Here is a 26,339-nt window from a genome sequence, read left to right on the forward strand (position 1 = left end):
TTACAGTCCACCGTGGATTGTGGAAGTCCTCATTCTCCACTCACAGACTCCTGAAGGTCAGGGTAGACTTCCCAGCATCCTTCTGGTTTATCCCGTCAATCGGAGACCCTGGAGTTCATCTAGTGACCACGCCCACCTCTCTTGACGAGGCTACGTGGATGCTTATGTGCGGAGGACACGTCACCTTTTCCTAAATCATTTTGCATATAAAAACATTTAATGCCCTCTAATTTTTTTCTTTCTTTCTCTTAGCAAGAAGCACAAGGTTACAGACTCTGTTCTTCTCGCAGTGGAAAACAACTTCACAATAGAGGCAAAAACAAATCACAACCACACATAACGTCAGTTCACAGAAAACTGTGTACCTTTGTTCCCCATATAGGACACACTTCAAAGTAACAAAATAATTTTATCAACTGTCATGTTCCTTCTTCCTGTTAGAAGTAGATGTATTTTTCCCCCTCATGGTACATAAATATCAGAGAAAAGTAGTCTTTGAAATATTTACGTCCGGGGACTTCTTGGTTGGTCAACATTTGGGCTGTCTTTAGGTTTGTGTTCAAGGTGTCAACAGCTTTAGTTTTCATTTTCCCTCCATCCACGTGCATTCTTCCCAAATTTATATACCAGTCTTCGTCCATCCACACGTTCCAGAATTTCTCTTTTGTAGTAATATCTGTAACAAAAGAAATTGCGTAAGGTGGCTGGTCTGATTAAGACGGCCGGGGGGAATAACTGGTCACGCAGCCTTATCGTGTTTGGAGACGTGAAACTCCTTACCTCATGGCTCGGCTGAGTTTCTCGTAGGTCATGCTGCTGTTGTTTTTCTTTTTCCCCCATAGCTGGGCCACAGCCTCTGATTTCAAGAACCTGAAGATGCCCTCTGACCGGTCTTCCCACTTGATTAACCCTGGATTCTTGTCTGGGTTCAGGAGGATGTCACGGATAAATTCCCATAAATGAGTCCCTCGCGGATCTGAGGTGAAGTAGAAAAAGGAGTTTATTCATGGCTTAAGTCACAGCAAAGAAGGGCCAGAGGAAGCCTAGAGTTGAAACATCTTCTATTAAGCAAGGGTTACTCAATTCCCCACTACCCATCTGTGACACCAAGTCACAGAATCAGCAAATATTAGGTATTTAAGAATGAACTAGCAGAGTTTTTTAATTTTACAAATCAGGAAGCTGAAGCATGGAGAATTTTACTGACTTGACCAGGGTCACATAGCTAACTAGTGGTGAAGCCAAGAAGAAAGAATAGGTCTTACATAGCGACCAGATTTGTGGTTGCCAAGGGGGGAGGGGGAGGGATGGAGTGGGAGGTTGGGGTTAACATATGTAACCTATTATAGATAGAATGGATAAAAAACAAAGTTGTACTGTATAGCACAGGGAACTATATTCAATATCTTATGATAAACCATAATAAAAAATACTTTAAAAAAAGAATGTATATATATGTATAACTGAATCACTTTGCTGTACCGCAGAAATTAACACAATATTGTAAATCAACTATACGTCAATAAAAAAATAAATTAAAAAAATAGGTCTTAGATCTTCTAGGCTAGGGTGAGTACCTTCTAAATGTGGTTGACAGATTGCTGGGGAATCATTTCACCTTGTTATTTCCCAGGAGAGCAACGCTCAACCACTTTTCTTTTTTAGCTCTTTATTGGAGTATAAGTGCTTTACACTGTTGTGCCAGTTTCTGCTGTACAACAAAGTGAATCAACTGTATTTATACATATATCCCCATATCCCCGCCCTCCCGTGACTCCCCACACTCCCTATTCCAGCCCTCTAAGGCATCACCCATCATCAAGTTGATCTCCCTGTGTTATGCAGCAGCTTCCTACTAGCTATCTATTTTACATTTGGTCGTGTATATATGTCAGTCTACTTACAATAGCCAGGACATGGAAGCAACCTAAATGCCCATCAACAGAAGAATAGATAAAGAAGACGTGGCATATATATTCAACCACTTTTATTTAGAACTTCAACCAATTAGACGGCTGCCATCCAGCAGCTATGTGTCAGCCAAATGTGCATCGAGAGGATTCTAGAATTTTAACTCCTAGAATATATTGGGGCGGGGTCTCACAGGGGTTCAGGGGGTCAGTTTGAAAATAAAACAGCCACTGTAATGAAATTAGCAACCAAATTCAATTCTACTCCCACTGGATTTGTGACACACAACTCCTTTCCCACACCCCAGTTTGAAGGGCTGTGTTCATGCAGTTCTGTGGGATGACCTGGAGTAATAGACAGCAAAGATGTCCAACTCCCTACAATTTCCAGATTATACCACCTTGATTTCTTTCCATGTCTTCCCCAACGCCCACAGCTCCATGTCTCTGCTATTTTACACACGTTCACAAGGTTTTATTATCGGAGGAAACACAACTCCCAAAAAGCACTGTTGAATCTTAAGAATAAACAGTATTTCTAGGAACAATAACTCCACAAAAGTATGAAACCAACATTCAGCAAAAGAAAAAAGAATACACCCTCAGCTGTTTCTTCCCATCTTTCTCCTCTCCCAACCCCTTTTTCTGGAGAAAGGGAAATCGCTCACCCCGTGCCTGCAAGAAGTTCTCGTTCACTGATGTTTCAGTTTTAGAACAAATAGAACAGAATGAGGAGGAAATAGCCACGGGGGCTCCATTTTGAGAAACGACTGCAGAAGGGGTTACTTGGCCAGCAAGTGATGCCTCTCTTTTCACACTACCCAGTCTGAGGTGAAGAACTGCAGGCAGCAGGCAGAGGCAACATTTGTCTAAAAACGGGTGGCCTCCAGTTACTCTCCACTGGAAGGGAAGGGCCAGGAAGCATCTGAAAGCCAGCCAACTTACTGTGCTTTTTGGTGTGGGGCTTTGTAGGGTGGTCTTGCTCCTTTTTCATATCAGGTGACTCTGCTAAAGAGAAAAATGAGAACTGCTTCATTTCCCTATTTCCTACAATTATCTTCATTCATTCATCCACGCATTTCACCCACATTTATTGAGCACCTACTACATGCCTGGCATGGTTCAGGTAGGTAGTCATGCGCAAAACAAACAGAGATGATAAAGTGCTCTGGAAAAAAAATTTCAGGGTAAGAAACAGAGGTAGAAGTGTGAAGACGAGAATAATTTACAATTAAATGTAAGGTGGTCATAGAAGACCTCTCTGATTAGGGGACCAGAAGGCTGTGAGGGAGACAGCCGTACAGAGAGCTTGTGTGGAAGAGCCTTCCATGCCTGAGAATTGTAAGGGCGAAGGCCCTGAGGTCGGTGTGCACAGAATAGAAGGAAGCCAGTGAGGCTGTGAGCAAGGGGCAGAGGGGAACAGGTGAGGTTCAGATCACTAAGGCCTTTTAGGATTTGGGGAGGATTCTAGCTTCTCTTCTGAGAGAGATGGGGAGCCATTGAAGGATTTAGGTCATTGAAAAGTTTTAGTTCTTTTTTTTTTATGTAATACAAAAATGTAAACATTTATAACAAAGAAAGATGACTTTTCAGCTAGAGGAGTGCCTTTTTTGGCATGCAAAGTTACATTTTAATCAGCCTGACAAAAGGGCCATTGACGGGCCTGGGCTCAGTACAGAGGACCACAGTGGACTATGGAAACACAAGTTAGTTTAACAAATGACTCATTATGGTAACCCTTGAGATTGTCAACAAAGAGGAGATGACAGAGGCAAATCTGTGAAATAAAATGTGTCAAAAAGAAAACTAAATGACCTAACAGTGTGTGTGTGTGTGTGTGTGTGTGTGTGTGTGTGTGTGTGTGTGTGTCAGTGGGGACTTACAGTGTCAGGAGAACTAAAGCAGATCTTACCAACAAAAATTCCTACAATCAAAAATCTGCCAACTTGAATACAGGGCAGCCCTTGAATGGTAGCCAATCCTGCTAAGAAATTGGGCCAGTATATCACATCCCTTCTGTGTGCATTACATCAGGGCTGCCTAGCTTAGGGTTTGCTGACCCCTGTGTGGACTTCAAGGGCATTTCAGACCGACTGAAACTGCAGGCAGGGGAAGAGAGCCCATAGCTTTCAAGACTGTCAAGGATGGTCCATTATTCAATAAAGTTTGAATACCATTAGTTCCTAATGAAAATAGTTAAGAAGACTAGCTCCTGTTTCTTGAGCACTTACTATGTACCAGGCACTGTGGACAGCACTTTACATGCATCACCTGATTTGATTCACACAATCGCCCTATGAGGTAGGTAGCAGCAGGATCCAGAGGTTTTGCTCATAACCACTATTCTATGCCATTGCCAAAGATGATGCCACATAACAGATTTCATCAGTGTCTTCCCTGCCAAGAATCAGGTTCAGTTCTGCAATGCTCTGGTTTGTGGGGAAAAGTCATTCCAACTTGGTGATTCTCTATTTCCCAATGTGCATTCACCTATCTGATCACCCAGATTGTCCCAACTCAGTGCTCCCAGCAGTTTGAAAGTGGTGGCAGGATAGATGAGACCGTTTTCACAAGATCTGGTTAGAAGACAAACCTCTTTTTCTGGTTAAACGTACCACCACCCTCCCCGGCCCGGCTGCCCCCTCCCCACCAACATTGTCAGCAAGAGGGTTTGCGCCTGACTTGAATTTCTCTGAAACCTGAAAGAACAAATTCACAGGAAATGCAAGGAGACTCCACTCTCCCTCCCTGTAGGTTTCAGGGTGAGGTTGCGACATCCCATCAGGATGTGACAATATTGCGACAGGTTGGCACCGGCCCCGGTTTCCAAGTGATACATCACTCTGACAGGGCCACGTTGTTCTGCAGACAAAGAGTGGCATTTACCCAGCAGGCCACAAGCAAAGCTCATTTTCGAATGGCATCCAGGAGGGGCGCAGGGCCATTATTTCAGAGCCAGCGTTGAACTCAGAAGAACCCAAGTGTAGGTGTCTCTCAGCTTATTGGCCTCAATTCTTGTTTAGGGGTTGCAAACTCACGTAATGCAAGCATCAATTACTTTGGGGGTTAAGGTACCTTTATGAGTAAAATGCAAACCTTGGCCTCTCGCCCGAGAAAAAGGCACATATGTGTACACTCGTGAAATTCTGTAACTATTTCAGGAATCTATGGGTCACTTAGGAGTCCATGGACTCCAGATTAAGAACCCCCAGACCAGCTACACCACAAGGAAATGTTCTCTTTGAGATGTCAGCAATTTACCCAAGCTGACTTCCATGCAGATTAAGAAAGACCCCCTGCAAAAAAATTCCCCAAATAAAAATGTGTCCATCATCATATGGAAGAATATGCAGCCACAGGCAAAAGAAACTTGAATTTCTTCCAGCCTCTTCTTCCCATCCCCAGCATGTGGGGGTGCAAGCTGTGGAATCACCCACCTGCCTCAGCACTGAAATCTTTTGATCTGAAAGCTCACCTTTATGTGATAGCCTCGCCCCCTGTGTCTTCTCCTGGCCCCCAAATAAAAGTCAAAACCTTTGAAGTTAGCTGTATGGTTAAGTGATTCATCCTTGTAAAATAATAGCTTGCTCTGGGGAAGTTGTCCAGCTTGGCTTTCTCCTGCTCCTCTCCCAAGCACCTGAGGCCCAGGTCCAGTCCGGACAGGGGCAGCACCAAGGCACAAGTTTGTGATGAGGTCCAGAGCGTGACTTCAGCTAAGCTACTTCGCAAGAAGCAAAGATTAGAAGCATTTGCATATGATTCAGCTGTGAGCCATTTCTTTACGGGATATACAAATTTCAGTGTTATAATAGACCATGCCACCCTCGCTCTAGGCTCAGCGAGTCGGTGAATAAACACATCAAGCCTGAGTTGGCGTGATTGGCTCAAGGACTATCGGGCACATCAGGAACACTGGCAGCGGCCATTTTATGAAATGAACAGATGACAGAGAAATCAAAACACAGCCTGCTTCGCCACCTGTGTTTATCAGCGAGGGCATCAGTTTACATGTGGCCTCGCCTCAGCGCGGCTTGTAACTTGCATTAAAACACATAAAGATACTTAACTGCACTCCATTTCACGGGAGCCGGAAATCTAAAGACTCAGACAAATGACAAAAGTCTTGGTGGGGGGGTGGGGGAGTAGGGGGTCTGGTCCCATCCAGTAGAGGCTGTAATTAACTATCCTACCTGGAGGGCTGTTACTCCAAAGAATTGACCAATCCAGACACTGAATTGATTCTCCAGGTGATCGTTCAGATGGGGGTCCTGGATTGGCTTATCTCATTTTCCAGCCTACATTACAATTTCGGAATAGGGATCCGGGGTTAGGGAATCAAGAATCAAGGGAGGTGAAGGAGAGCAGAGGTGTAAAGCCTATTTTAAGAAGGACTATTTAAAAGTAGAATAGGTGAACCCAGGAGACAGTGAGTTCCCTGTTACTACAAATATGAAAGCAGACATTGGTCCCTGTTGATTGGGAGATTCTAGCAGGTAAGTCAGGATGCAGGAGAGAGCAGGGTGGCCTGGCTGTGAGGGCGGCAGAATTGTGATTATGGCTTTTCTTTTCCCAGGTGCCTCGAGACTGAACCATCCCTGAGGCTCAGGAAGTGGTTGGTTCAACTTTATTCTTAGTTGGAATCTTCTGCCCTAAGCCAAAGACCCAGGACATGGGAGGCGACACCTTGGGGAGTGTGGCAGGAAGTCAGAGGGTGACCAGGGTGGTTTCTTCAGCTCTGAAAACCTTGGTCTTGTCTGGGTGGCAACGACTGCCACAGAAATTTTACCCCCGAATGGCAAACCCACTGCAGAACCTTTCCAGTGTTTGATCTAGTTCCCTAATTTCAGCAAATACTTAGAGTGACACACAGTGCAGTGGGCCGCTGGGGGGAGGGGGGCGTCGAGAAATGAATTGGCCTCTGTTCTTAACCTCAATTCCAGAAACACTTACCCTGGCTCTGAGCCCTGTCTCATTCAAGGGGCTTGACCTGAACAAAACCTCGAACCGAAAGCTTTCATTTTTTCAGTTCTCAAAAACACACTCAACAAAAGCAAAAAAATAAAAAAGGAGGGGGGGGAGGAGGGGTTGTTGTTTGATTCTTCCTTTCACAAACACTCTTTTAAACCCCAGTTCTGAAGTTGCCCCAAATTCAATTGCAGGAAAAGATAGATTCACTTGTGGCAGGTCTAAGCTCCATTTCATAGACTCAAACAGATCCACAAATCTGCACCAAGATCAAGGGACAATATGAAACCTTCTTCTCGCCTCCCCAGTACACTCATTCCTACCGATGGACCTATTTGTAAGTGGACGAGGAGAAATAATCTGAAATACATTCTGAAAGCCCTTCTTCCAGACTCCCAACAGACCAAGCTTCTCACTCAGTGGTTGAGTCATGAATACCCCCAGACACATCCAGTCTTAACAAAGCACGACTCAGATGCACATAATCCCTGGTGTGCAAGTGGTCTGACTAATTAGAGTCCTGATGAGATATCAGGGTCAGACTTTAAAACTGACCTGGGATGCCCAGGGTTCTAGAAGTTTTCCACTGCTGCCCCTCCACCCAGAGACCATCATCCCAGGTTCACTGACCTCTGAGTTCCACTGTTAAACATTCTTTCTCTAAAGCCAAGGACAGCTTGTTGAAAATTAAATAGAGCCTCCCCACCCCCACCCCCATAAGTATACCCACATAGGAATAATTTTATCAGATAATTTCACAAAAGCAAGTTTTTATTGAAAAGAGAGTTTTTGTTGTCACAAGAGAGTGACTTGGTTTCACAGGAGGAAAACACATTTCCTAGAGGCATCCTCGCTGGTCATTTTCAAGGTACAAATATGGGCTCAAAAGCAGATTTTTTATAAACCTTTCCTAGCCTTTTAATGGGAAAGACTCCAGCAAAGTTGGAAATGTGGGGCATTGGTAATTCTCATTAGTTCTCAGTAAGCACTTGCAGGAGGTACACTCAGCTTCGGATATCAGGACAACTTACCAATGGGAAGGTGACCGGTGGTTGTCATGGAGATCTGGGCCCGGCAGAAAGTTTTGCTGTCCAACAAATCTGTGGCAATGAAAATGTAAAGGACATTAAAAGCCCCCTCCTTAAAACATAAATTTTTGGCTGTTAGAAAAACATTAAAAAAATGTAAAAGGGTCTTAAGTGTTGGGGAGTTAGTTACCTACTGTGCTACCATAGTTGGCGTCATATAAATAGTTTTCTTCTTTCCAGGTGTTCATGATGGAAGGGTCTACAAAGGATAGAAAATGGGAATGTCAGCAATTACTTTCCCCAAGTGGGGAATTTGCCTTTTTTTAACTCTGTGTTCATCAGAGAGGTGTGGAACAAGGGGGTGGTTCTCAGAAGAGAGAAGATTCTGCTTCAGCCACATGTTACTTTATAATAGTATTACCCCAATATTCTTCCAGTGCCCTGGGGGAGATGGACTTTTTTATGGCCCCATCCAGGTGTTCTACACCTGTTACATTTTGAGGGACCTGAGAGAAGTTGCAAAAGCAGGATCCTGTCCTAGAGCAATGCTTTCCTGGGGATGTTCCTGGTCTGTACTTAGCAGAGGGGGCAGGGTTGAGGAGCCTGGCATCGTCTTATATTCTACTATATTGTCACCAGAATATTTTTATGGTAGTAAAAAAAAAATGGTGGGGACAAAAAATGTCATGATTAATGAGCATCTTTTCCTAGTAATATCTTCCTGGGAGAATTAGTGATGTTTCCTCCAGAAAAAGTCTGCTCAGTCCTATCACAGAGTCTTCATTGCTGAAACTCTCCTCCAGTTGGGTGACAGCCCCATCCCGCCAGGATTTCTCCAATATGCTTAAGAGGTGACATGAAATTTTCAAAACAAAACTAAGGAGAAGGAAAGGAGAGTATTACCAAATCAAATAAATAGCTTTTGAGAATAGGGCCTTATTGCTTCATCTTGGAAAAGTTCTCTCTCTCTCTTTCTCTCCAGTGTGCTGGGTAAGCCTGTCTCTTGACTCTTTAGATTTCAGACTCAAAGGAAATACCCCTCCACCTATCCCAAATGAAGCCCAGCTCCTACATCCCCACCCCCACCCGCCCCCCCACCTCTGGGCTGATCTCCAACAGAAGCCCCTTCTTTCCTTGCTGGCCAAGAACTGTGAGATCTGGCAGGAGGTCAGCCCCGCCAGAAACTTTCTGCTCTCCCCTCGTCACAGACAGAGGCTGCCCTCAGGTCTCTCCTGCCCAGCATCTGAATTTCAGGGCAGGGGTGGTAAGCCACTGGCCGAGTTATCATTTTGTTTTTATAGCATAAATTGTATAAAACCTGACTCACTGGCTAAGTCCTCCTGTTTACGACATAGGGATTTAGCTGGTATTTGAACTAATAGCTACATGTTTGGGCACCCCAAGCCCAATCTCTTGGGGTTACACCCTCTCTCTTCCTTGGGTCACCTCATACACCTGTTGTTGTCTCTGAAAACAAACTGAACCAAAAAGGTTTGGGGGTGTTGGCCCCTGTATGAGCCTCCTCTCCCCTCCTCCCAGGGTGGACCTTCTTCCCCACCCTTCGGCTCAGCTTTTCTGAACTGGCAACACAAGAATGTCTGGATGGTCAAGGAGGAATTGTCAAGTACTTGGGACCTCTCCAGTACCACCGTGGCTCCTCCGCTGGGGCTATCTGTCCAATCCACAGTGGGGGTTAAGGGTCAGGGAGCACCATCCTCTCGGCCAAGTCCCGTGCCTGCCTCTAGGGCAGTCAGGCCCATAAAGCATAGACCATCTGGGTAACTCAACCCCTGGTCTCTAGGGGGTAGGTCAGGGCTAGGAAAACCTAATTAACATGCTTAGCAGCTATTGTTTTTTCTTTAATGATGGTAGACCAGCCCCCTTATAAAAGAGTAAATAACTACATGGGGCCAGTTTCTGCCTCTAGTGACTCACAAATCACCCCAGGTCAAAAGAGTCCTTGGTAACTGGCACGCAACCCTCAGGGAGGCCTGTGGCAAACTCCATGGCTGGCCCATGTGGCCTGCATTCTCACTGATGTGGACACAGGGAGTGACCTTGGAGCAGTGGCAGCTCCTGTGCATTTGGAGGGACTTCCGGAGCTCTCCCTAGACTAAGAGGTCATAGGCCGAAGGTCACTATGCAAAGACCTCTGATTGGCACAAGGCTCTGGGGCAAACTTCTCGAGGCAGTCACTGCCCGCTGCAAGTCCCCAGGAGAGGCAGAAAGACCGCAGGAGAGAGGTATTGGAACGGAGGAAGGAGGGATGATTAGGCAGATGAAGGAGAACCAAAATGAATGTAGCTACTCTGGGACTGCAGACCCTACTCAGCTCAGAACAGCGGCTTTTGTCGAAAACATACTTAAGGCAGGAGTCAGTGCCAGGGCTGCCTATGCCCTGCAGAAACTCCAAAGTCCCCCAGAAACTATAGTAACTACAACACCAAGTCCGAATCTTCCTTCCCCTTGTAAAACACACTCCCTCCAAAAGAGGAGGGGGAGAGGATACATTGACACTTCCTCTTCTCGTCTCTTGCTTCTCCTAACTTGGCCAAGTCCAATCCCCTGACTCTCTGTGGTAAGAAGGAGGCCCACTTAGACTCTGCATTTTCTGGGCACCTAGATGTGACTCTAACCAACCATGGGAAACAGAGACGTATGGGCAGAATTAGTGTCACCATCAGTCTAGAAATCAGAAATAGTTGGTAGTCACTGCTCCCAAGGACAAGGAATGAGGCTCATGTCAGAGTGGTCCATCGGAGACAACCAGGGAAGAGGCATCCCTGGGTTTCCTGCCAAAATACTGGCTCCATCCTGCTCCCACACTCTCCCTCACATTCTCTCCCAGTTGTCCTCCCAGGTCTTTGCCTACGAAGTTGGCTCCCTTCATCTCTCACGACTTACCGGTTTGTTCGGTCTTGACAATGACATTGTGTGTGGACTGGAACAGGTCACTGCTGCACTGGCCTGCGAAGAACAGATTGCGGAAGTCAGAGAGGGCCCACAAGGGACAAAGCTGGCTTCATGGAAGAGCTTCTGAAAATCCCACTGCATGATCACCCATCTTCGCTTCTGGGAAGGGGCTTCCCTCTCTGCATCTATAATCTCATGCCTGGGGCCCTTGGCCCGGAAAATCAGTAGCTAGGGCACCCACACCAGATGGAATTATTTGGCCTTGTATTAGAGAAGGCATCCAGTATGAGGGAAATAGAACTCTAGAAATTGGAAAGCCAGTTTTTCCACTAGTAGCAAGGTACTTCACCTTTCTCCGTCTTGGTTTCCTCAATTGTAAATTTAGGGGATTAAAGGAGATATAAAGTCATTAGATGGCCTCTAAGGTGCTTTCCCATACTACGATCTGATATAAAATGCAAAATGAAAACACAAGGAAAACCATCTTAGTCCTTCTTTCATCGTAAATTTAATCAAACCCATTTCGATTAGATCCAATCTATGGGCTATGTCTGGATAAGTGCTGTGATTCTTCCCTTATTTATGCCTTGCAACTCCTCTCCAGATGTATCATATATAAAAACACATATGCACATGTGAATTTGTTTGTATGTTTTTCCTCCCCAGCCAGATTATAAATATCTCAGGAGCAGCGATCATAGTTTAACACCTCTGACCTTCAGTTTTTCCAGATGAAAACTGCCCCAGTCAAATGGGTGCAATATTTATTTTCTCATAAGGTCACCAAATGAGTTAATTCACTTAGAGTCCTTACATAAGTAAATGCTCAATAAATGTAAGTTGGTAGAATGTCTCCGAAAAGGCAAACAATGAAACAAAGGTGAGAAGTCTGGCCATTAGGCGTTCAGAGGCACCAGCAGGATGCAGTGGGACCAGACAAGCCATGGAAGGTGAAAGGTGGAAGGTCAAGGATGGCCACATCACCTCCCATGCCTCCCTGCCTTAACCTTCAATCAGGGCAAAGCTTTAAAGGAGTGGATTTAATTGGAGGTGGGGAGGTAAATATTTTTAATTCTTCAACTGTAAGTCTGCTCTTTCTGAAGATTCCTGAGGGTTATTTGTAGAGCCTTGTTTGGTTTGGTTCTGATAAAAGGAAAATAAGCCACCACCTCCGTGAGGTGGGTGGGAAGTAGGGAGTGCCCGGGAGCTGAATGAGGTCACCTCAAACGGCCACCGCTGCTGCCAGCTCCTCGGCCAGACGTTGGGTTCTCTTCAGTGTTGATGGCAGCTGGCAGGATCTGAATCTAGTTCCTAGCCCCGGAGCTCATGCTCCCCAGAGCCCCCGCTACACGCCCAGACACAGGCTCTGCTTAGACAGACGTGCCCATTCTGACGTGGACAAGCCGACTCACTATTTGTACATATCACGGCTTTCCAACATAGTTCTCAGAGGAGCTGGTTTATTACAACCATTATCAGAAGAACCTTAAGCCAGTATCGAGGACACTCTGCAAGAGAGTTGTTTGCCCTACCAGGTCTTACAAGCTGGTGGAGCGTGCGTGCGTGTGTGAAGAAACTAGCACCAACGGACAGCCTTTGAACGATGTTGTCTATGTGCCAGGTGAGGTCTCAGGAGAGATATCTGGGGCTCTAGGTCAGCACCCATCCCAGAAATCACTGCAGAAACCTCCCAAACATGTCCAGACCATTAGTTTTAACCATTTTTTCAATTCAGGACCTTTTAAGATTCTACTGTAATATCATAAGCTTTCTCCCCCCCCCCAAAAAAAAAAAAAACTAGATCTAATTTTGCATATTTTCTTACCACACTTATGTCCCATCTTAAGAACCCAGGTATAGAATTTTGTTTTAAATAGGCACGATGATCTTAACAAGCAAGTGATTGGGAATGAAACATCCAACCCCATTTGCAAGAGAAAGAAGTGGTTTTCTGAGAGTACCAGGTATTCTGTGAATACCCAGCTACCCCTTGTCTCCTTGGAAATTAACCATAAGGAGAGAATTACATTATGTTGGGTTCGTATGGGATTAGACACACCTGTACCCTAGGCTTCAAGCCTGTCCTCTCACCTCCCTTCTACTTCCCTGTCTCAGGAAACACTAATTTGGAAGTGAGACCATCCTTGGAGGTCCCTAAACAGGAACCCTGCCAGCTATGGAGTCTCCGCTCTTGCCACCTGGCTCCTAGCAGGGCAGAGAGAGATAGTCACCGTTCCACTTGAGATGCTGCAAGTTACTGTAGAGGAGCTGCCCCGCTGTCCCCGCCGCCCGGGTGAACTCCTGCAGACTCATGCTGCAGAGGTGCTCGCCGTTGATGTCAAACTCCTGGAAAGGGATGCAGCTGGCGTCCAGCTGGTTGGTGTCCAGGAGGTGCTGGAGCCACTCCCACACCTGGTACTTGGTCCAGTACTGAGGATGGATTTCATGCCACTGGCCTCCAAAAAACCCGCTGGAAACTGCAAAACAGGAGGCGGCCCCGTGAGTGACCCGTGTTTGTTTCTGAACATGATCCCAGACGGGGGGATGCCCCACTGGCTGCCAGATATCACAGGGACCACAACCGCCATCTGGTGCACCAGTGGGGATTGGAGCGTGAGACAGACTCTGAAGAGGAGGCTTTGGGAAACACAATTCTTTCCCCAGTTGCGGTGGGAGCCAATCACTCGGCCTTCGTACATCTTCAGGTTGTTCCTCATATACTTACCCCTGGGCTCCGGACAAGGACACGAGACTTGCAGTGCTCTGAGATCACGAGCTCCTTCCCCACCTCCCACAAAGTACCGTGAAAGCTAAAGCACTGCTACAGTGTCAGCAACGTATTAGCTTCCTGTCCATACCCACCTAGTTCTCTCGTTCTTCTCCCTCTCTGTTTCCCATGTCTTTCTCTCTTACACCCACGTATATACACATTCATACCCAAAACTCAGGTCATTTTCGATTCACAATGAAGCCTGAGACTCGGGGTCTTTTCTCTAGGATGCCTTTGCTTCTCCCCGAAGTGGTCCAGGTGATTCGCCTGCTCACTGTGCTGCAGTCCCCGCCGCTCCATCCTGATTTTTTTAGCCACTAGGATGTCACTTCCCTACTCAGCTACCTTTAGCAATTTCCCTTTATCCACTGAAATTGGGTCCAAAACTGCCACGTCAGGCATTAAGGCTCTTCCCTAGCTACTCCTCAGGTGACCTTTTGCCTTTTATTCCATGTTGTTCTTTCAGCCTGGTGTGTATTCTACCTATCGCTCCCTGTTGAATTCCTACCCAGCTCACTGCCTCTGACCACCCCACAAAGCCATCACGGACCCCCTGACTGACTGCTGAGGCCTGCGGTCCTCTGAATCTCCAGGAGATGCACTTGACATTTCTCCTAAAGACGTTCGTCATGTTCTGCCTTTCTTGATGGGTCTCTAACTACAGTCCTATTCTTCTTTGCAAATTGAATGTCCAAGGTCATGGACTCTGTCTTACCCATCCTTGTATCTCCCATAAAAACTACCTCAGAGATCTTGCCATCATAGGTACTCTTTCTCTATTTCTTTAGTAAATTTGTGGCTGAAGAAGAAATAACATCGGAACCTGGACGACTTTTGAGGTACATTCACAAGATGGTTAATTCAAGTAGCAGTAAAGAAGAGGCGTTCGTTCAAGCCAATAAATATTACTGAGCTCACTATGGACTAACCATCTATGTATGTGACTCTCATACTCACTTAAGCGAACAGCACGAAATCAGCCCAAAGTCCTGGAGGGATGGAGAAGAGAGAGCCCGGCTCTGGCGGCATGTAAGCAGACTGAGAGATCTTACGCTCCCCTCAGAAGCAGGGGCAAAGGGAAAGAGCTCTCTTGCCGGAAAGGTGAGGGGCGGGGACAAGGGGAATGCCCTATTATAGCCCACCAAGCTGAAGGAGGGGAAATCCAGCTGAGCATGACGCACAGATATTCCCACAAACTCAAGGAGGGACCTGTAGAGGAAAATGTAGCAAAAGAAAATGGTCCCTAAATTTTTCTTCAAGGTCACACTAGACCAGTACTTCTCAGACTCTAATGAGATTATGAATCACCAGAGAATGTTGTTCCAATGCAGATTCTGATTCCGTAGACTTGGGGTAAGGCCTGAGTCTCTGCATTCCTAACAAGCTTCCCAGGGATGATGATGAAGCTGGTCGGTGGATACAGGTTGAGTGGCAAGGACCCACAGAGCTCCGCAAGGTTTGATCGCCACAATGCCCATAGCCTAGCCCGCAGCACCCCAGGAGCAGAGGCTGAAGGTGGAATGTTTCCAACCCAGTTCCACTTTTTGCTCCCCCCCTTGGAGAGCATCCACTACTTCCAGACCTAAGGAGCGCGAAGAGCAGGAGGTCAAGGGCATGTGTGCACGAAAGTGACTGCCTTGGGTAATACCTGCCACCCTCCTTATGTGCCTTACTCCTCGTTCCTCAGGGACGCACAAAAGCAGATCTAAACCCTCAGCTTGGGCTCTAAAGGGGAAGCCAACAGTGGAAGGGGAAGGGGCAGGGATTAGAAGCATCTAATCTAAGAATTTTTTTATTTTTGAGGACTTTTTTTGAGGTACACCAAAGTCAATCAGCTGTATTTATACACATATCCCCATATCCCCTCCCTCCCTTGACTCACCCCACCCTCCCCATCCCGTCCCTCTAAGGCATCACCCATCATCGAGCTGATCTCCCTTTATTATACAGCAACTTCCCACTGGCTATCTATTTTACAGTTGGTAGTGTATATATGTCTATGCTACCCTCTCACTTTGTCCCAGCTTCCCCTTTACCACCACCCCCAACCCCATGTCCTTCAGTCCATTCTCTGCATCTGCATCCTTATTCTTGTCCTGTCACTTTTTTTTTTTTTTTTTTTTTTTTAGATTCCATATATATGAGTTAGCATACAATATTTGTTTTTCTCTTTCTGGCTTACTTCACTCTGTATGACAGACTCTAGGTCTATCCACCTCATTACATATAGCTCCATTTCATTCCTTTTTATAGCAGAGTAATATTCCATTGTATATATGTGCCACATCTTCTTTATCCATTCATTTGTTGATGGGCATTTAGTAATCTCAGAATTTAATGACATAGAAATATTCCCTAATACACCAACACACAGAGCCTAGACCGGATATCTCAATTTCCTCCCGAATTTTTGGTGTCTCACCAATACAGCTCTTTAAGGTTGGGCTATACTTTTTGCAGCTCCCCGAGTCTTTGTTCTTTTATTTTTAAAATAACTGTGTTGCTATGACCATGCAGCTGTGGGTTTGCCAACAAGACACAACAAATTTCAATAACCCAACACCAGGCCTGCAGTGCTTTCTTCTCTCAACGACATGTGATTCCTATGAGAGCATGGTTCCTGAGAGTCCAGGCTGTCAACACTTGGCAGAACCTGGGAATTTTGTCTAAAGTTGACCAGGGGAGACTGCCTGTCAGCCAGGTGACTCATCTGATTCCTGAAGTTTCGGGAGAAGCACTGAAAATCCTGTGAGTTCAGCTCCTCTCTGGTATGCAACTGGCCTCGCCAACCCCATCAGTCACGATGAGGAGCTGGGCCTTCCCTGGGGCCTCCAGAAGTTAGAAAGTAAAAGCAATGTTTAAATTCCACTCCCTGCTGACTACACCCCAAAGCAAACAAGAGGAAATCTGCCTTATTCGAGGGTCCTAGGGCCTGGGATCCAGAAGACTTTCCAGTCTGAAGAGCTTTTCCCTGTTTGGAATCATCCTTCGAGGTCCCCACAGGGAATCTGAGTCCTACCACAGGGAAGGTCATGCCTAGAAAGGGCGGCAGTTCAAAAGCACAGGTGATCAAATAAGAGAAGGTCACCGGTTCCCACTTTCGACCATGTGGCTGGGGTTCCAAATTGAACAGTGGAGCTGCCCACGGATCGGCCACTTCTTGGAGAATATACCCCTTCCATCAGCCTCCCTCTCCTGCTTCCCAGACTCTGCTCACTGACCGGCCATTTCCATTTCTCCAGGGAAGCAAGAGCCGCAGAGTCTCTGGGGAGGAGATTAGCAGCAGGTACGGGGTGGGAGAAGGCCCAGAGCTCCTCACACCCACTGTGGTCTACCCAAACTGAACACCTTTACAATGGGGTGTGGGTCCCTGGTTCAGCAACAACTTTATTCAGTCCGGCTTCTACAGGAAGCCACGGGCTTGATCACCAAACCCTCCATAAGCCCCACCACCAGGCCCTCCTTCTTCTAATCAATCGATTCTATATTAAAGCATCAAAGGCAGGCATGTGGTCTCCTAATAAATCTCCCCTCCCTATACAAAGGGAGGTCACCGGAAGAAGAAAGATTAAGCCGCTATAACTCTCTTCTCCTTAACTTCCATGCTTCCACAACACAGACAGACAGAGAAACACACACACACACACAGATGTGAGCGTGTACACATACACACAGCTTTCTCACCTATCCTGACTCGATATCCCAGCCAACACTGTTAAAGCTGGCCTTCCTTTGGGGTATCTCTTCTACCAGCCTCTGTGCCAGGCTGCCAAACTGGAACTTTGAATATTGAGAGGAAACCACAAAATATCTCAAATGGGCTGCTGGCTGGGGCCCTGCGGGCCCGTGGGGATCTCCAGCTGAAGAGTTTTCTCTAGTCCTCCTGGTCCCCATACTCCCTGCTGAATAAAACCTGTATTTCTCATGAAGTTGGGGAACAAAGCCTAATTAAAGCAAAGGAAGAATCCCCTTGGGGAGTGACACGGACCCCCCGCGCGGCCTGCTTACCATTGCACGTGGGGTAGCTGTCTGTCCAGACCGGCTGCTGGTGGAGGAGGTTGTTGCTGGGGTTGAGATTCATTACACCACTTCCTTCCAGAATCATGATCTGTAAAGGGATCAAACAGGCCAGTCAGCCAGTGCCTCTCGGACAAACGTCATTTGTGAGTATAGATCATAGAGTGAATTTAAGAAGGAAGAAAGAATTTGTCCTTCTGTCCACTGCCTGCCAGGCATGTTGCCACAGCCCTTTCAGTAAAAGCAAAACTCACCAGCAATTAAAAATTTCCAGGTTCGATTTTCATATGCATGAGGCAAGTTTTTACAGCCACCCATTCATAAATGAATAATCTCTGATCGGGAATGAAATGGGAGGAAAATGTGATACCTGCTCACTTGGGCGAGTCTGGCCAGCCGCCAGCTTTTTTTTTTTTTTTTTTACGAAAGTGAAAATGCCAAAGAGATTTTTGTTTAAAGTGGCATTACAATCAGTGAAAACCCAAACGGGTAGCAGAACAGACCGGGCACCTGTGTGGGAACTCAGACCTGAAATCAGACATTTACACGTCCCGACACACCTGAGCATCCAGTAAATTTCCCCAAGGTGGATATCTGCCACAGGGTGGGGACTGGTCTTGGAGGACTTCAGCCATATTTGCCCTAGAGCTTTTCAAGTATTTGGCTCCATGATAATATTAGGAATCAATCCGTTTCTGGGACAAGACACTGCCCCTTCCCTTCCTTCCTGGTAAAAATTCAGCCTCACGTTCCCTCTCCTTTATGATACCTGGAGAATATCACGAGCTTCAAAGCTGCCCTGAAGCTGACTTTCTCAGTCTGAGGGCTCATTTTCTCAGGGAAGGACCCAGGAGAAGAGCCTTTCTTCCACGAGCCTGTTTGGATTTTTTAAACCATGTAAAAATTTTACGCTTTAGAAATATTCATCTCGATCCTCCAGCATCTGCAATGTTCCTACCCTCAAGCCAGGCACCCTTCACTTTTCGGACTCAAAACCCCAGAAGTGTGTTCAATCATTCAAAGCATGAGCAGCCTGTTTCCAGAAGGTGTCTGAGCATTACCTGGGATCTCTAAAGGTAACCTGCTCTTTCTAAATGTTTGGGTGGGGAGATGAGGCTAGGTTTAGAGTAGCAGATCATGGAAATTTTTCTGCCTGTTTGGGGGCAATCTTGCCTCCTCGTGTGTCACCAGCGTCTCCAGGATGGAAATTGCCCAACCAGAGCCATCCCATCCCTCAAAACCCCTTCCGCTAATTTAGCTGCTGCTCCTCTGTTCTATGTAGGACTTGAGAAGGGAGAAGAGGAGGTCTGGAAAAGGCATAAAAATTCATTTATGTATCCATTTTTTTCAATAGATGTTTATCAGCCTTGCAATGGGCTGGAAGCGGGGTTCTCGGAACCGGGGGTAGAGCAGTGACTAGGAGCCGAACCAGGCTAAATTTATGATGATAATGAACATCATCCTGGCTGTTTGGCAAATAATTAGGCCTGAATCCAACCTAAGTAGAAGGTAGGAGAACAAAAGATGGGGTGGGAAAGATGAATGTTGTAACAAGACCACAGGCTGGGGAGAAAGCAGAGCCAGGTTCTATGTGGTGGCACCTTAGAGATGTTTCAAAGTCAGAAAGAGCTGGGGTTTGTCCCAAGCTCTACCACTTACCAGCTTAGGTTAGTACTAAGTCAAACAAGTCCTTAACCTCTCTGAAGCCCGGTTTTCTCTTATGCAAAATACAGATCCTCCTACCTACCATGTGTATTGGCTGTAGCTTAAAAATTGTCTATACCTCGAGCACTTGGCACAAAGCAGGACATGACCACATAGAAGGTATTATGATGAGGAGGGGGTACTACTTCTCGGGACAACCCAAACCAGAAGCAACCTTAGGCCTCACTTTCCCCGTGCAAAAATTGAAAGAAGGTAAATACATTGCTTTCTTCAGTTCATTTCCAGAAATCTCTTTGATTCTCACTCTCAGAGAAAACCAACTTCTTCTCTTTCACAAGAACTGGGCCTTTTCCCATCGAGCTCTCTAGAGCAATTGCCCTAAGCTAAGAAATCAAATGAGGGACTTTAAGGGAAAAGAAAGCTTCCAGGTCCCCAGAGGGGTGGCCGGGAGAGGGAGGGGGCATGGCACTGGCTCCTGTTTGCTCAAGGCCGGGCTTGTTCCTTGCCAGCATTTGCTCAACTACAAGCAGTAGAGAGGTTACTGTTTAACCCTGGAAGGGCTGAAGCTCAGGGCCCAGCCCATCTGCCCTCCAGGCTGAGGGTGGGGGTGGGGTGGGCAGGGGAGGCTTCCCTGAAATTCTTTCACAAGGGTTTGCCCGCAGGGTTGTTTCAAAGTGGCCATTTCCGTGGAAACCAGACCTGCTGGGGCCAACTAGCACCTACCTCCTCAGCTGGGCGCAGGGCTCCTGTTCACCACTTCCCGAAAAACTAGACGGCAGGGTGGTGTGAGGGACTGGGCGCCCGGCTTTGGAGTCGGGAGAGGTGAGCTCAGATCCTAGTTCCCCTGCTCACTGTGGGTGACCTTGAGCAAGTTCAAGTCTGACTAGCCTAAATCTTTCTGATCCTCACTTTCTCCCCCTGTAAAATGGGAACAACCCCAACTCAGAGGGCTGTGGGAATTAAATGGGCTTGTGCATGCAGAAAGCTGAGCGGGGACTAAGAAAGAAGCCAGTAAATGTCACAGGACCAAGTGGGCCGGTTTTCCTCTCCTGGCCGAATGCCCACCAGCCCCTTCCCTCTGGGCAGACATCATCTCTCACCATGAGGCATCCAGAACCACTCTCAACCCACAGAGAAGCCCTAAGGACTACAAGGTCACAGCTGCCCCGTCACCACCCGGCTCCTAGAAGGCTGCGCCTCTCTGCCGACACCGCCTTTTTGAGGAAAGCTGCCGGCACGGTGAGGGGCCCTTTTTTACAGGGCACCGTAAATGGTTACTACCCATAAAAGAGTTTATGTGGCTTATTCCTTAGTGAGTCAGAGTTCGCCAAGCTCACCCGCGCTTGTAATGAAAGAAGGTCAGTATTTTCAAGCCACCTTGGGGCTGCAGGGACCGTGCCCTCAGGATGGGCACAGAAGGCCCTCCAGGGCCAGCACGGCTGAAGGCCTTGCACCAAGTCCTACCCACCTCGGAGGCCCAGCTTTTCAGGTATAAAATGAGGCTATTTGCCCTCCCAACAACCTCACACAACTGTTGAGAAGATCAAATGAGATAATGGATCATAAATGTGCCTCGAGAATTGTAAGGAAAATAAAAAGGCATTCTTATAACCAACTCACCCACACTCCCACATACGAATATTGACTTTCTATGGTGCAAGGGGATTACTTTATGGGGTATAAAAAGCAACCCTTTTAATTAAAAAGTAAGAGAATTATTTAATGTTCCTCTTTAAGCTTTCTACTTTACCTTCAGCATAGCTTTCATTATTTTCTTTAAAAAAAAAAAAAAGTATCAAGTATGGGAGGTAGAGACTTTGGAATCTTTGAGGCCTGGGTTGGAATCCAAGCTTCCCATCTTTGAGCCACGTGACCTTGAGTAGGTTACCCTTTCTGAGCTCAGTGCCTTCATTGATTTCAAAGGGGACGTCAGGGGAACGTGGATGTGCTCCAAGCCTAAGGGCTGTTTGGAAGAATAAATGATATCATGGATTTAAAGGTCCCTGGTGTGATGCCCGCACACAAGCCCTCGTTTAAAATCAACTTCTTTTCCTTTCTTTAAACATCAGTTCTCAAGGTGTTTCTCTAACACATTTGACTTCTTCCAAGATTGGAAGAAGTTAACTCAGAGCCTAAGTAAGAATGGTTCCACCCTTCAAGCCAAAAGCAAGCTGGGAAAAGGATCCACCTGGCCTCATCTCTAGCTCAAGGGAGAATTCTAGGAGCGAAAAGCAGAGTTTCTCAACCTCAGCACGACTGGCATGTTGGTCCAGGATGGCTCTTTGTCGCGGGGCCAACACGTGCATTGCAGTAGGCTTAGCTACCACTGGCCTCTAGCCACTGGATTCTAGCAGCACTCACTCACCACCCCCTGAAAAATGTCCCCTGGAGGCAAATCCCCCGCAGTCGTGAACACCAGTCAAGTTAGAGCCTATAGAGGCGACAGCTCAGGCTTCGATCTTGCTCGTGTGGTGAACTTGGACTGTTCTCTAGCCTTTCTGAGCTGCTGTATCATCTCCAAGGAAACCGCCATGGCATTAGCACCACCTCCTAGGCTTGCTGGAGGATTGACTGAGATAAGGGACTGTGAGGTCCCCAGCAAAGTGCCTGGTCATGCCAGGTAATTGCCTCCTAGGCAGAAATTTAAGAAAATGCACCGAGTATCAAGCCCAACTTGATTCCTGCTTGCCATGCATTCTGGGAACACAGCATTAATTGCTACTTGGGCTATTAAAATCTGCACACACACACACGAAAAGTAAATTTTAATTCAGACTAAACGACTGAAATGCAATGTGGGTGATGCAACGTTTTTCCACCTGCATACTCTCATCCCCGCTTCATGTACACAAACAATCGGAGGGAACTCTGTGCCCACTCACTGTCTTGACTTCCACATTCGCCCAAGACGTCACCCTTTGCACAGCAGTTCTGAAACGGACACTTTGGGTGACAAAAGTCTGCTCTTTATTTCAAGAGGAGGAGCCACGCGTGGGACCCAGTCAACTACCGCAGACGGCACCTCATGCCAGCCTTCCAGCCAGGACCTATTCCAGTTGAGGAAGCAACGCCCTGGCAAACAATGGGCCATGAGGGTTTGGCCAATCCGAACCCATTTTGGCAGAGAGACAGCACTGTACTGTGTTGGGGTGGCCACAGTCACTCTTTACTCCCAACTGTGTTAAGGGGGGTATGGAGTTAAACACAAACCCCCACAAAGCCCTAAGTTGCCAGAGACCCAGACCACTCCTGGGCCACCCACGCATAGAGACGACCCATCGTCTCTGTGCCCGCTCTGCCAGACCTTCATCAAAGGCGAGATTCCCTTTAAGCACCAGCTTGACCACCACACACAGGGAGGACCAATGGATCGGGGAGGAGGCCAGCAGAGCACTGGGCCTGACCCTAAAGTTCAAGGGCCTCACATTTTAGCTGCTGCTCAGTGGCACAAATGGGAGTGCACGAGAAGGAGTCTTCCTAACATCTGGATTGAAAGGACGTACTCAAGATTCTGAGCAGCTTCCAACCCAGCCCGAGGTGGCTGCGTTTCTGGAGGGCAGCTCTTACGATGACTCAGATAGTGAGAGTTGAAATCTTGATTCTGCCCCTTGGCAGGCTGTGTTGACCTTGGGGAAGTACCATCCTCTCTAAAGTCTCAATTTCCCCCTACGACAGAAAGTGGGGGAAATGGAGTTGATGCGTAGATTAAATGAGGATGTTTGTAAAGTTCTCATGTATTATTTCATATGTGGCAAGTACGCAGGAAATATTAGCAGTTATCATGGATCTGCCCAGGAGTTTCTCTCTCTGAACTGTGCTGGTTGGTTTGGGTGACATTCTTGGGGTCGGGGTAGACCCTTCAGAGGCAGGATGGTGTAATGGTGGGGAGCTCCAGGCTCTGGAGTCAGATGGCCATGTTTCAGTTCCTGGCTTTGCCAATTTACTAACGGGGTCTATTTACTAATGGACAAGTGATTCAACTTCTCTGGCCTCGGTTTCCTCATGGATAGAATGGGGATGATATAAAAAGGATTGTTGAAGGACAAAATGAGATGATACCTGTAGAATGTTTGAAAAAGTGCTTGACACATATTAAGCACTTGGTCAATGTTAGCTGGTTTTTATAATTATTATTGTCATTTATTTATTGCATGGTGACTACTATTTTTTTGAGTCTCCAAGGAGAAAATTGAGGGTTCAGTTCACTTCAAGCAAGACTTCTAATTTCCACCATCTACATAACAGTCAGCAATCCCAGCTGCTGGCAAGGTCTAGTCTAGGGCTGGACTCATGCCTCCCCATTCCCCATCCTTGGCTGCCGTGTAGACCCACCATTAGGCTGAGCTATACACAGCATCCCTGCTCACAGAAGCTATGCTCCTTCCCTCTGGGCACGCATGCCTCCTGCTCCCTTTCGTCCCACCAGACACACGCTGCCCAAAGCAGCCAGGAGCAGTGGGAGGGCACACCTTCGCAGCCCTGGGTTACCGCCCCGGCCTCGTGCTCCCACCCACCATGGCTGGTTTGCAGGTGCACAGGACAGCAGCACGTCCAACGCTGGAGCTCCTGACAGAGAATGGCCAGAGGATCTCTCTAGCCTACAGGGTCCTGGAGGAACTGCTCAATTACTGGAAGAAGGGGGTCTGGGATTTGAACTCATAGGGACAGAAAAATGAGGGGAAGGAGGCACCAATGGGACTTTGACAAGGGACGAGAGCCATGCACTCCAGAACCCAGGAGGCTCTGCCCAGTCTCAGGACTCCTGCCAAGGCCAAGGCCTCTTTTCTTAAACACACAGAGAGAACCTGCCAGCAGAGACAAACGCAGCCCAGCTTGGGCTCGCTCATCTGGAGCAAGGTGTGTCTTCTGCTCTGTGGTGGGGCTACTGAGACCTAGGATCAAATGTGTAAAAATAGAAAATAATTTAAAAAATAATAATAGTAACTATACTGTAGTAGCTAGGGCTTGTTGAACATTTAAAATGTGTTGGCTCTGTGTTAATAGTTTTAAATACATTATCTCAGTCAATAGTCACAATTACTCTGTAAGGCATTATGTCATTTAACAGATGGTTTACCCGAGGCTCAGAGAGGTTGGATAACTTGTTCAAGCTCACACAGTTGCGAAAGAATTGAAGCCAGAAGAAAATTCAAACTCCAAGTATCTAACAACAAACCCTGGGAAATTTCTGCTGAGAAGGGGGTGCTTTGCCAGAGAAGAAAGATGCCCTCCACTCATCTGCACCCCCAGCCCCATTCCATACACAGTCACAACATTCTCCCTCTGCCATCTGGGGCCTCACACCTTTACCAGATTTTTTCAAGATTATAAAATTCTCTGGTTCATTCATTCATGCTGGGACCCTGATTGAAACTCTTTTCCTTTTTGCCAGAGCAACCTGAAGCCATCTCTCTTCTCGATATATCCAAGAGTTCTTTTTAGGATGAAAGTGTAGAAATCTGTCTTCATTTTGCCATACCTATGATATACTTAGGCAGAAATATTTAGGGTACAGAATCTGGGCCAGTTTATCCATGATACTCTTTTAGCCATTCAAACAGATTTATACACCTGTACATTTATATACACATACATATATATTTACATGCCTACATATACATGAATATATTAGCATACATATGTAATATAAACACTCCTTTTATGACTCAATAAAGTTATTTTTATTTTCAATTTTGGAAGTAAACCATGACATAATTCTTTGTGCTTCATCTGACTTAGACCTCAGTCCAAAAAGCAGGGTTTGTTCTTGCTGGGAAGGTGACGATACACTGAGGAGCGCCAGGGCCACAGAGCAGATTGTAAGCAGGGTTTTGCCTGCATTCCTGGTTCTCAGCCCCAGGGGATTGAGAGTCAAAGCCACGGTCTGCCTTCTTCCCAGCTCCTCGATTCATTCAACCACATCATCCCCAAACGGCCTCAGAACTGGCTGCCTGTATGGGTATTTTTACTCCTCAAGCCCAAGGAGCAATTAGGCATTTTAAAGAATTACTTTTGCAATGACAGCGCCGTCCAGATCATTCTCGGTCCTTAATCAAAGTTACCAGCAGGTGAATTCACAGCACTTGCCCGAAGGATGTCGCAACAGCTTGCCGACTTCCTGTTTCAATATGACTGTCACTTCAAGAGAACTGCTCCCAATGAGGAGAAAAGAAAATTCAGTCCATGTGAAATCTAACTGAATGTAACGCAGACAATAATTCATGTTTTCCAAATGAATCAAAACGTGAATCAAGCTTGGGGAATGTATTTGATCCTCTCGGGATTACATCACAGGTAATTTCATACCCTCATAATGTGTTTTGAAACAGACATTTCATGTTCCCAGGGGCAACATTGGAAGCATTATTCCTGGGCTTTCAAGCGTTTTCACGAGCAGTGGTGCCATAATGGAAGACCAATAGTTGATCCATTATAGATACACGTGACTGACTGGAAGCCATTTGGAAATATACATATCATGCTGATCTTTAACAGTCCTGGTGCCCGATCCAGACGAGACACAGATACTGACAGTGCACAGGCACCAAAGCTGATCAAAAACAAGATTACCTTTCATGACCCCAAGAGCCTTTATCAATCTCGTTCAGATAATGACAAGCTGAGAAGAATAGGGCAAGCTTTGAAGCATAAAAGGTCACAGTCTTTTGAGACCTCCAGGAACCTAGCGCTCTCTCCTCCTCAAAATGCACACCAGGTTTTTCATGTATTTTGTGGGCCCCAGGCCCTCTAAAGACCAACCACTGACCCCTACACATCTATGGACACCATGGATCTGTAAAAAAAAAAAAAAAAAAAAAAAAAAATACTCTCTTGCACTCATGTTGGACTGAAATGTAAAGAAAACTTTATAGTGGAGTTAGGGTTGGGAGACAAGTCTACTCCAACCTCGGAGAGAAGGCCTGAGAGATTCTATTCTCACTTTTACTTGACATGGATGTTGACTAGTTCTCGTACGCTGATACCAGGAAGGGCCCCACTGTCCCTCTCCCTCAGCAGCTGAAGTAGGAACCACCCTGCATCCAGGAGGCTCATTCTAGACCTCTGTGTGGC

General features: G+C 46.6%; 1 protein-coding gene across 3 annotated transcripts in view; it reads right to left on the bottom strand.

Annotated features, from left to right (window-relative positions):
- Positions 1-247: 247 nt before the first annotated feature.
- The window catches only part of EHF (ETS homologous factor), a 38,137-nt gene continuing 12,045 nt past the window's right edge, over positions 248-26,339 (bottom strand). For 2 of the 3 annotated variants that reach the window (XM_057748461.1, XM_057748462.1), the window contains exons 2-9: positions 17,595-17,694; positions 13,048-13,293; positions 10,808-10,870; positions 8,094-8,162; positions 7,907-7,975; positions 2,856-2,918; positions 781-976; positions 248-676 (exon numbers count right to left, since the gene is read on the bottom strand). In XM_057748461.1, the coding sequence (XP_057604444.1) occupies positions 577-676; positions 781-976; positions 2,856-2,918; positions 7,907-7,975; positions 8,094-8,162; positions 10,808-10,870; positions 13,048-13,293; positions 17,595-17,691 (903 nt within the window). In that variant the 5' untranslated portion in view covers positions 17,692-17,694 and the 3' untranslated portion in view covers positions 248-576. The remainder of the gene's footprint in view (positions 677-780; positions 977-2,855; positions 2,919-7,906; positions 7,976-8,093; positions 8,163-10,807; positions 10,871-13,047; positions 13,294-17,594; positions 17,695-26,339) is intronic. The other variant, XM_057748463.1, reaches the window with a different exon arrangement.

The sequence above is a fragment of the Hippopotamus amphibius genome, chromosome 9, assembly GCF_030028045.1.
Source record: "Hippopotamus amphibius kiboko isolate mHipAmp2 chromosome 9, mHipAmp2.hap2, whole genome shotgun sequence".
Classification (NCBI taxonomy): domain Eukaryota; kingdom Metazoa; phylum Chordata; class Mammalia; order Artiodactyla; family Hippopotamidae; genus Hippopotamus; species Hippopotamus amphibius.